This window comes from Lynx canadensis, chromosome C1 (assembly GCF_007474595.2).
Source record: "Lynx canadensis isolate LIC74 chromosome C1, mLynCan4.pri.v2, whole genome shotgun sequence".
NCBI classification, from domain to species: Eukaryota; Metazoa; Chordata; class Mammalia; order Carnivora; family Felidae; genus Lynx; species Lynx canadensis.
The window spans coordinates 207,884,608-207,896,689 of NC_044310.1; the positions used below are offsets into that span (position 1 = coordinate 207,884,608).

Consider the following 12,082-nt stretch of genomic DNA (forward strand, 5'->3'; position numbering starts at 1 on the left):
GCCTGGTAGAGCGGGTCTGCAGGTCCGAGCAGCGGTGGAGACCACAGGCTCCGGAGTTGGGCTACCTGCACGTGCCTCCAGGATGCATCAGGTACTAGATACTGGATCGGGGGCAAGCTGGACGTCTAGACGTCACCTTCTTCGTCTCGATGATAGGAATGAAAATCCTTTGCTATGCGGCCGTCAGGAGGATTAAAAGAGATTATATGAGTCAAGTACCTGGCACATAGGATGTGCTCAATCAATACCTTTCTATAAATTGCATTTCCACAGCTTCGAAGAAGGTGACCCAGGAACATCATTAGCAGATACGAACAAACCAGCCATTCGTAAGGCATCATTCCATTACCATCTCTTAACCGATGTGCAAGCAGCCCACCCTCCTGATGCTCCTGTTAGCACCTCATCTGCCGTGCTTACTTCCATATAGTAAATAGAGTATAAAAGCTGTGAAACAGGTAAGTTTCCTTCTCTCACTGGCACATGTACATGAAAGCAAGAAGTTTGGAAAAGAGAAACAAGAAATTAAATACGTAAAAAGATCGTCCTAGGCGGTCGCCAGAGCTATAAGGGAAATGACGGATAGTAACAGGGCACAGAGGTTTGTGGCAGGGGGTGCTGGGGAACACGTTTCAACTTGGTGACCCAGGGTGACCTTCCTGAGAAGGAGACGTTTGAGAACCTGATGGATGAGAAGGAGGAGTCTTGAGAACTGTAAGGCAGAGGGATAGCAAGTGCAAGAACCTCATCATCTAATCCCCTAATTTCCAAGATGAGGAAACGAAACTTCAAAAAGAAGCATGACTTAGCAAAGAGCCAGGGAGGGAATTCTGGTCTCTGATATTTCCCTACACTCCCAAATTGGCCACATGGTTCAAAGTGCTCATGGCCAGTGGAGGCGAGGAAAGAGCATCCCAAAATGGGGTGAAGGACAGCCAGTCAGAGGGACCTTGGACCATATGCCTGCACGTAGTCCATAGAATTTAATCCTTAGGCCGTTCCTATGTGAAGGAGAGAAATCATGTTTTTTCTGAGACTCAATGACTATAAGAAAAAAAAAAAAAAACTTGCATGATTTTATGATTCTAGCAATCAGATTTTCCGGTACAACCAATTATTTTCAAACCACTAAGGGTTTCAACGATAGCAACGAAGAATCATTATTCCGAGTCCTTCATGAGTTGCAGTGATCCTGCTTAAAAATTCTCATTAAGCCTGGAACACATCTTTATGACTATAACCAGGGTGAAGACTTCTGCAGATTCATATTGTAACCATTTCATAAACGTTATGGAATTTTTTTACTTAACGCGGACGCGTAAGTTCACACCACAATTAAGGTGCCGCATGAAGGAGAAAATATAACAGAAACCATCAAGGGACTTTCCAAAGTCACTTAGCAATGAACCGATCCCCATTTCCATACATTTCTAGCTGAACTTTATTTTTTTACCTCAAGCAACTCTTTCAAGGAGTTGCGGAATAAACTATATTGTTTTGGACCCTCATGCAATTGCCTTTACCTGACAATATACAGCAAAAATACGGCTGAAGTCGGACTTATTTTTGTGTCTCTCAGATGTTAATGTGCTTACAAATCACCAGAGGATCTTATTAAAATGCATGTTCTCTCCCAGTAGATTCGGCGTCCCCAGGGGACTCTGGGACTCTGCATTTCTAGCAAACCTCCATGGGATTCTAATGCTCCCGGCCCATGGGCCACATTCTAAGAGCTGAAAGTCTATACTGCCCAGTACGAAAAGTCACAGAAAAAAATGTCTTGTCTCTTAAGTCTCGGTATAAGTTAAAGCTGAGCACACATAGAGCAAATTATTTTCTTGTATATTGTAGACCTCTTAATCTCAGGGCTGATCAAGTATTCCTCCTTGACTTTGCCGTTAGGAAGCAGTCTTAGCAAGACCATAGCACTGAACGGTTATGGGTTATATTCACTGATCCTAGTCCATTGACCTACTCTTGACTACATCTAACTTTCCTAATATTGCTTTTTTGTTGTTGCTGATATTGCCATTTGCCCCTTTACTTACTATGTTTTTTAATGTTGTCTTACATGCATTTTTCTTGTAAGACACTTGGAATCGCTCCTTTGAATAAGAAAGTGTGAGAAAAACGAATCCCAACACAACCGAGTTGAACAAAAATACGTGCTCAGGGACACACTGATGCACTGGAAAATTTCTGGCACTTGCTGGAGTGGGGTGAAGTGATTGAGATGGAGAAGCAGCCTGTCCTAGAAAGACGCAGGCCTGAGGGGCGCCTGGGTGGCGCAGTCGGTTAAGCGTCCGACTTCAGCCAGGTCACGATCTCGCGGTCCGTGAGTTCGAGCCCTGCGTCGGGCTCTGGGCGGATGGCTCGGAGCCTGGAGCCTGTTTCCGATTCTGTGTCTCCCTCTCTCTCTGCCCCTCCCCTGTTCATGCTCTGTCTCTCTCTGTCCCAAAAATAAATAAAAACGTTGAAAAAAAAAATTAAAAAAAAAAAAAAAAAAAAAAGAAAGACGCAGGCCTGAGAAGAAATAACCCCACCCTCTTTCACAATATGCTTGTGACTTTGCCAGATAAATGGCCTGGGGACGGCTGACCAAGTTTAAATATGAACGACTGAACAATTAATTGAGCTCTGGTTGCCTTAAGGGGGTCTGTCGTGGTTAGGGGTACCGGGAACACCTTCTGCTGTGGCTTTGGACCTCAGAGGAAAGCCGAAGTGAACACTGATGGGTATTCTGCATTATCACTGGGAAGGACAGGATTCCCAAGGTACAGCTAACAATCAGGAGGCAACATCAAGCGAATTCAACTCCTCATGTCTTCCGACTTAGAGATGCTGCTGAAGCCACAACATCCCTGGAACATAATGCTCTGCTACTTACTATTCAGGACGCAAGAGACGTTCCTTAACTTAGAGCGAGGTATTCAACCCTGTGAGTCTCAATGGCTTCCTCTGTAATTTGTAACAACAATAGCAACGTCCTCATAGGATGGCTCTGAGAATTAAGCCCTGAACCCTGTGCCAGGCACCATGTGGGTTCTCTACCAATGGTTTATCCCAACACATGTATTACTCCTCTTTTTCTGTGCTAGGCCTCGGAGAAAATGGTTGTGAGGAACAAGACGGCCAAGAACCACACTCGTTCTTTCTAGAAGTTGTCTGGGTCCCCTATTACCATTTATTTTCAAAGTTATTTCTGCAATGCCCTTGGGAAGTAAGGCGGCAATAACAACAACACATTAGTTGATACAATCAATTACATTTGACCTTGAGGTTGTAAAATAAGTTCACGTTGACTTCTTCCCCAGGCCACGGACCTTCTTTATCAAAGAACAGTAAACAACATAAACCCGTAGGGCTGTGGTTTCTGCTGAAGAGTAAACACCCTCGATATGAAGAGTGCTGTCAAAACCAACCCATACCAAGCCCAAGGAGACCGCGCTCTGGGTGCCAAAGAAACAGGTCTTCGCTCTGCCTATTGCTTCGACCCCGGCTGCTGACAGTAAGACAAGTGCTCTGCTCTCCTTCAGTATCACTTGCTGCATCTGTCACTCACTACTCTTCCCAGCATATGACTTTTTGGAAATTCTAGTATCTCCCACTCAAGTTTCTGAAGCCCCCTACTACTCTCAACTATTAAATACCACAACATTCCGAGGGGAGGAAAATTCTCCCTTCTAGAAATTCCTCCTGCTCCTGTAAACATGTTTACAGACTCATTACTTCTCAACCACAGATCGTTGGTCTGTCAAAGGTGCTGCTGCTTCTTCAAAGCTCCCTAAGAGAACAAAATCAGTATCACTGGAGGACACAGGAAGTTAGAAAATATCAAACCAAAGTGAGGATATGGAATTCCGGTGATTCCTGAGGTCCGTACTGACCTTTCTCTACCACTTACCCTTTATGCTTTCTGGGGAAGCAGCGAGGGAGAAAACACTCTGGTTAAGTATAATCACTTCTGGCAGGATGTGTCTTCTTTAAGAGAAGTTGATAAACAGAAATACCATACAATCCAGTAATTCCACTACTGGGTATTTTCCGAAAGAAAATGAAAACACAGATTCAAAGAGACACAAGCATTCCTATGTATACTGAAGCATTATTCACGATAACCAAGATATGGAGGCAACCCAAGCATCCATCAATAGATGAACAGATAAAGAAGATGTGATACACACACACACACACACACACACACAATTAAATATTACACTCACAAAACAAAGGAAATCTTGCCATTTATGACTGCATGAATAGACCTAGCAAGTATTATACTAAGTGAAATTAAGTCAGAAAAAGACAAATACTTTATGACTTCTTATATGTGGAATCTAAAGAACAAAACAAATGAACAAACACAAACAGACAAGCAGACTCTTAAACACAAGGAGGGATGGTGGATGGGGGTATGGATGAAATAGATGAAAGGGATTAAGAAGTACACATTCCCAGTTATAAAATAAGCCACAGACATGAAAATGACAGTATAGGGAACATAGTCAGTGATACTGGAACGACATATGGTGACAGATGGTGATTGTACTTGTCACGGTGAGCACTGAGTAACGTACAGAATTGTTGAATCACTATGTTGTGCACCTACAGCTAATATAACATTGTATGTCAATTATACTTTAGTAATAAAGAAGTAAAGATAAATAAAAGAAGTTAATAAAGTTAGTTACAATACAAAAATGGCTTGAAGAGAAATTTTTGTGTAACAACAGAGTAAATGTCATAAATGAGTTAAAGACTGAATGTTAATAAAGTGGTTCCGATCTGGGGAATAACATAAGAGGCTTTAGGCAAAAACTGGCCAAACGATTATTTGTTCCTCAGAGTCTTCTATTTCTCTGACTCACCCAGTCACGTTCTGCAAATAAAGCTCCATTTGTCTCCAAGTGACAGACCTGATGTGGTATTAGCAGAAAAGTCATCTCTACATTTTTTAAAAGTATTTTTCTTTTGAAATGCTATCAAATATATATGCAGAAAAATGTACAGATCCTAGGTTCATAGCTTAATGAATTGTAGAAAGCTGTCTAAATGAACTAATTCATGCAAAAACACAAATACACTTCACAGATTTTAAAAGAGGGGTGCCTGGGTGGCTCAGTCGGTTAAGCGTCTGACCGGCTCAGGTCATGATCTCGTGGTTCACGAGTTCAAGCCCCGCATCCGGCTCTGGGCTGACAGTTCGAAGCCTGGAGCCTGCTTTGGATTCTGTGTCTCCTTCTCTCCCTCCCCCTCCCCCGCTCGTGTTCTGTCTTTCTCACTCAAAAATAAATGAACATTAAAAAAATAAAAAAAAATAGGGGCGCCTGGGTGGCGCAGTCGGTTAAGCGTCCGACTTCAGCCAGGTCACGATCTCGCGGTCCGTGAGTTCGAGCCCCGCGTCGGGCTCTGGGCTGATGGCTCAGAGCCTGGAGCCTGTTTCCGATTCTGTGTCTCCCTCTCTCTCTGCCCCTCCCCCGTTCATGCTCTGTCTCTCTCTGTCCCAAAAATAAATAAAAAACGTTGAAAAAAAAATTAAAAAAAAAAAATAAAAAAAATAAAAAAAAATAGCTTCCTATAAAGAATTTCTAATTAGTGGCATTACAGCTTTGGTTAAGTACAGTATGTGTATTTAAGTAATAAAAGTAATAAAACACTCAATAAGACACTCTCCCACTGACATGGGAGAAATGTTTCTAATCATTTTTGAACTGACAGTCTGCTCTAAAGAAGCTTGCTTTGTGGGACTACCATGCATGGAGTGTCTGGAAAGTTCCTTAAACTCTACCTGATCCTCAGATTGGCCTTGGCATGAGTTGTGATTCATTTGTTTTCCATGAAAAAAACTTAGGATGACTGAGGAGCAACTATTTCTCTTTTAAAAACATATGGCTTTTGTTCATAACGGTTATGTGTTATTATGATCGCTTTCTTCCATTTAAACAACTTCACTGAGTTGTTTTTGCCGTATCAAACGGTATATATTTGAGGAGTACGACTTGAGGCTTTGTGACAGGTTTACATTGTGAAAATCACCACAGATGAAGATGAATAACTTAACCATCACCTTTACATAGTTACCACTGTGTGTCTGTGTTAGCAACTTTCAAGTACACAATCCATTGTTGTCAAACATCATCACCATGCCGTAGATCGGATCTCCAGAACTCATTCATCTTGTATAACTGAAATGCGGAACCCTTTGACCACCATCTCTTCATTTGCCGCCCACCCCTGACCGCCGGCACCCCATAACGACCATAGTTGTCTTTGCTTCTACGAGTTTTGCCATTGTCCATTCCATATGTAAGTAAATTCATGCCATAGTTGTCTTCCTGTGTCTGACTTGTTCACTGAGCATAATGTCCTCTCGATCTAACCACAGTTTCTCAAAGGGCAGGATTTGTTTCTTTTTTTAAGTGTGGGATAGAGATTATAATGTAATATATAAAATTACATATATAATATATATATACTATATATGTATATACACACATTTTCTTTATCCACTCATCCTTCAACAGACATTCAGGCATGTTTCTGTATCCTGGCTATCGCGAAAGTGTTTCAGTGAGCATGGGAGTGTAGGTATCTTCTCATCGTTGTTTTTAAGAGGGATGCAGAATAAGGTTGGCCCTGGCTAGGAGTCTGCCTGCACATGAGCCTGCCACAGTGCCTTGGGTTAAAACCGAAATCAAGTTTGCTCTGGCACATGCCCGTACTTTCCCCAGCAACGGCCTTAAAACTTGGGCCCCTGGTCAGCTGTTCTCACTCAGCATTTCTTTGCTCTGTGTTCTCCATAAGCCGCACACATTTTGAAGCCTTCTTGTCGTGTGTGTGTGTGTGTGTGTGTATGTGTGTGTGTGTGTGTGTATCCCACTCTCAGTCCACAACTCACAACTACCTTGTTAATCTAACAAACTTGCCTATTCTCATTGGACGAAGCAGTGCTCCAACCTTACAACAATCTCTCTGTAACATTCTGCAGGATTTTGGTCCCCCAAACAGGGACTTTGGAAAGGACACTGTATGAATCTAGCAGTGAGACAGTTTTTCTCAACAGGACTTTCTAGTGTCTCTCAAATGTTCTTCAATACATGACAGCTTCCTCAAATACACACAATGCCCCTTGACTGTACTGAAGAGGGCTACCCATAATCTTCCTCCTCTATCCTATTAATATTCTCCCTTGACAACCAGGATTTGAGGACGCGAAGCAACAAACATAAAGGATCTTAAGGGATTGGATCACATAAGCCAGGATTAGTCTCCACACAGTCCAATTAGAAGGTTTTAGGTTCAAAAGGGATGCTGTGCCCACTGAATTTGGGTGCCAGATCAGAGAACTCATCACCTTCCTGTTTCCCTTTAAGAGTTATCTGATAGAATGAAATGCAAAGCACGTGTCTTCTTGCTGCCAAAACCGCTGCTCGAACTGCCTGATTCGATGTGTAACATCCCGTGAAAAGTCTTGGCAAAAGCTAATTCAGGAGTGTTGGCCAAGGTGCTGAAGTCAGGGGAGGGGAGCAGGGACACCTTTGCCAATGCATCACCCGCTCCCCTGACCCTTTTTAAGACACTGAGCTTATTCATTCTGACAAGATACCCTAGGATTTCAAATCTGACATAAATTTGGAGACGGTAATGTGCGTAGATAGAAAGGTCTCTAGGATACATATTCTTTATAGACATTGCATTGCTACAAACCTCACGGGAACCCACCTAAAAACGGAACAGACATCAAAAACAACATCTAGGGTTGTTTACTCAAAATGCACCCTACAAATTATTTCTCTGCACTTCTCTACCAGATCATTCTGGAGATTCAGTGAAATCAAGTGATTCAGAATCAACTGAAAAGTAATCGTAAAGTAAATGGCAGAGAATGACAAATCCACACACCTGAACGACCATTCCATAGTAAAAATTATTTTCTATGCCTGCTTCAAGATTTTCTGAGTGTATCCTTTACTCGAATTGAACCTTCCCCCCTCCCACCCCAAACGTCATTTTTTTTTGGGGGGGGCAGTTTATCCTTTCCGCGGAAAAATGTGTATGCTGCTATCAGAACATCGGGGGGGGGGGTCCCTGGCCCAGCGATGGCCAACAGTCAGAATCACCTCTGGGTGACTGCGCGCTACAGCCAGTGGTAAGTGAAAGAAAAGGCACCCCGGCCACCAACCCTGGCCACACTCCAGTCACCCCCACCAGTTTGGGCATCTGATGCCCCTTCCCTCTGCCAGGCAATTAGCTTCCGTTCAACTCTCCGACCTCTGGCTTTGGAGAAAAGTCCTGGCTGCGGGAACTGGCTCTGGGCAGCTCTTGGCTCCCTCTTCATGGGTGACTGGCAAGAGTAACACTTTCTTTGACACTCTTAAAGGAAGCCTTTTAATTCCTAATGATATTTCCTGGCACTAAGGAAAATGAAACCCACAGCGTGGGATTCCGGTCCAGCAAGAGGCAAGCCAACAGTGCGGCTGGTGAGCCCACGTCTTACCGTAACGCGGTTCCCACTCGCTCCCCATTCCCACCAGCGTTGATTTTTCTCTCCTGACACTTCCACCCCGGAGTGTGACACCTACTGGAGCTTATGAGCATCGGGAGAGATAGGGATACGATTTGGGTATCGACGGAAAGGCTGGCTGTTGCCCCAGGGATTTCCCGCGGAAATCACCCAGAACTTAGAAGGCATTTCAACAAGGAAGTAACCAGTAAAGCGATCTTGGCGGGAGAACCCCGTGAACATCTTAGAAAAACACCAGAAACCACTCGATGCTTAATGACCCACGTCTCCTCCAGCCGGTACCCACCGCCCCCCTCCCGCCTCCCACCCGGGCCCCTTCTGGAGGAGTACAGTGGTTTGTGGCTTTTTAACCGCGTGGAGGGAGGACGGGGCGCAGGCCATTTATTTCCGCGACAGCGTTAACGCGGAGCTCCCGGCTTCAGCTGGAGCGAGGACCTCGGGGCACATCGTTTCCTCGCCGCGCACCAGTCGCGGTGGCGAGGGAGACGCATAGACCTGTGGCCCGAAGGGTTCGCTCCCGTAGACTCCCCCACCGCCAGGGTCCCCGGCACCCCCACGACCTGGCGCCGGGGTGACTGGGGAGGCATTCCCGCCGGCTCCCCAGCCCCCCCAAACCCACACGCATCCTCTCCCACGCTGCGCTCGAGGGTCCCCGGCCCCCCCAGCGCGCCCTTGGCCGGGAAGCGTCGGTGGCGCTGCCTCGCGGAGGGGGCGCGGGAGGGGTCGGGGGTGGGGGCGCGCCGGGGGCTCGGGGAGGCCGGGCCCGGGGCCCCGGGGCGCGCGGGAAGGCGCGGAGGACGCGCCACACTCACCCGCTGCTGCTGCCGGCTGCTGACGGCCACCGCGGCGGCGGACGCGGCGCTGTGCCGGAGCTCGGCCGCCTGCCCGGGTCTCAGCAGGCTCCGGGTGAACCTGCGGGTCCGCTCGCCGGCCATCGCCTGCCGCGCCGCTCGCGCGGGGGCCCGGAGCGCGCGTCCCGCCGGCCTTCCCCGCGCCAACCTCGTCTACCCACCCGCCGTTCAGGAAGCGGAACTCGGAGCCTCTCCCCCCCTCTTCCTCGCTCTACTCGCAAGAGGCGGGTTTCTCGCGCGCGCACCCCCACTCCCCCACCCCCTTCCCTCCGCCGAAGCTTCGCGACGACTTTGCAAACTCTGCGCTCCCCCGGGCGCGCGCAGCCAACTCGGCGAGCGGCCCCGGCGCGGCGGCGGCGGCGGCGGCGGCGGCGGCGGCGGCGACGGCGGCGTCTCGGCTGCGGGGGCCGCGGGGCGCGCGTGGGGCGGCTCCAGCTGGCCGGCCGGGACCGTCCCCGTCGCCCGAGGGATCGGCAGGCGGGGGGCGGCCGCCGCGGGGCCCCGGGCGGGGCCCGCCCACGCCCACGCCTCTCGCCCCCACTTGGAGGCTCCTGGCGGGGCTGGAGCTCTGGCCGCCTTTCCTGATTCGGTCCCTACCTTCGGAAGCTGGCGAATGGGCGCGGGCGCAGCTCAGATGGTCCTTCCATTCTCAGGAAAGGGTCAGAGGCTCAGTAGGGGTCTGGTGGCTCGGAGCTCCGCAGCCTCGCAGGAGCCAGCCTTTGGAAGTCTTTTTTTTTGCCCAAAGTCCTCCCTCGGGGCCTTACAAATTCATACACGCCTTCAACCGGTATTCATTAAGCGCCCACTCTGTGCCGGTTCCTACTGTTCTGGAAACCGGGGACAAGGAGGGGGATTTATCAGGCCTACTCTAAGGCTGTGTGGGGCTGATAGGATTTTTGGGTTAGGGCTGGGAGGCAGCAAATGACCGAGTTAAATAAACGAATGTAAGTGGTGACCGAGGGCATTTCAGATCATAGAAGCTCGACAACAACAAAGCAGGGTAATGTAGTGTGAGAGGCTTGGTGGGGGTGGTGTTTGATAGGGTGAGGGGGCTAGAGCTGACTCGTGGGGTGACCAGGTAGGGTGGTCAGTAACGGGGTGGTCTTAACACTTGTTTTTCTGCTCCCACTCTTGCCACACACTCTGGTCTGCAAATTGTCTCCAGCCAGCTGACTAAAGTCCACTAAGAATTCTCGTTTTGAGTCGCCCCCAGAATAGTTCTTCAACTCAGTTTGGGGCTGGCCTCTAGGATACTCCTCTGGAGAGATCCAGGACAACCACTCCTAAGTATTCTAGGTTTTCCTTAACAGCCTTTTCTAGATCCATGATCCTGACATTTTTCCAGAGCCAATATATAATTTTAACACAAGGTTGCACTTGGGTATAAAAACTTCTTGAGCAGCTGACACATGCACTTGAGTCAGCTCTCTGCTATATGGGATTTAGTTAATCAGAGGTACTGACTGGGCATCATTGAAGCACATTCTAGAAATCAAAGTGGGCAGAGACGGTAAGATTTGGGAAGAACCATCTGAAATGTCAGTTGGTTCTGTAGTACCCTTCGTAAGAAAAGACTGGGTCTCACGTTATGTGCTTTCACATCGCTGGACAAATATGCAACCAGTGTCACAGTTAAAGGTAAGCAAAGAAGGCAGTTGCCTCTGTGGTGGCAAATGAAGATCTCTGTGGGGATAACTCCTTCCAACGACCTTCTCCCCTAACAAGTGTGGTCTGTGTTGATCCCTTTAAATGCACCTTCTCTCTAGAGAGATAATATGTCAAGCATTTTTAAATACACTCGGACTTTCCAAGAACAGATGGCTAGTCTTTGTCCCTGATTTTTCAGAGCACTGCGTGGCACAAAGTAGACACTCAATAAATAGCAGTTTCTGGATGACTTTCCCGAGGCTAAGCTTAGATAAGCTGGTGCAATCAGAGAGGTCAGAGTGCTTGAGGCCTGGAAAGACAGAAAGGAGGAGAGAAATGTGTGCTGGAAGGGAAGGGCAACTCGCTGAACTGATCTAAAACCCTAAGTAACCTATACAACCCGTTCTTCAACCGCAACCATATCAAGTAACAGAATATCACTTGTATTTTTAATACTAAGAATCTTACTTTCTCAAGCTTCAGAGGATCAACCCAGAGCATGGATGTGAGGAGATTTGATGAATAAAGTTGATGAACAAGTACCTATTTGCTCTAATACCTACCCTGTATGGTGTCCATCCCGTGGGTCACACTAGAAGGAAGGTGGCTGTAAGTGGACTTTACACTCAAGACATTTCAATAACAGTGCACACTGGGATATTCCTAAGCCCTCGACAGTCATGTAGGTTTTAGCCATGTCTCCTTCTGGATGCCAAGGGCAGAGAACTGAGTGTCTCCCCCTGGCCCCAGCATAGACACACACACCTTTTACTGCAGGAACATGCCTTCAGGTCTGCTCATTTGGGACTCTCTGAGTCTCTGGCGGTCACCAATCTCTCAGTTCCTTGGAGAGATTTGCCTAAGATGTTTTGTAGAGGCAAATCTATGAAAATGCCATGAACACCCTAATGTAAACTACCGATTTGGGCTGATTGTGATGTGTCAGTGTAGGGTTACCAGTTGTAACCGGTGTACCATTCTGGTGGGGAATGTCGATAATGGCGACAGCTATGAACATGGGGTGGGGGGGGGCGGGATCTTCGCATCTGCTTTATTTTGC

At 47.3% G+C, this 12,082-nt stretch overlaps 1 protein-coding gene across 1 annotated transcript in view; it reads right to left on the reverse strand.

The window, feature by feature from the left end:
* DOCK10 (dedicator of cytokinesis 10) overlaps positions 1–9,514 on the reverse strand; it is a 269,566-nt gene extending 260,052 nt beyond the window's left edge. Inside the window, 1 exon segment of the mRNA XM_030325753.1 lies at positions 9,337–9,514. Coding sequence (XP_030181613.1) covers positions 9,337–9,459 — 123 coding nt within the window. The 5' untranslated portion in view covers positions 9,460–9,514.
* Between the last annotated feature and the right edge of the window lie 2,568 nt (positions 9,515–12,082).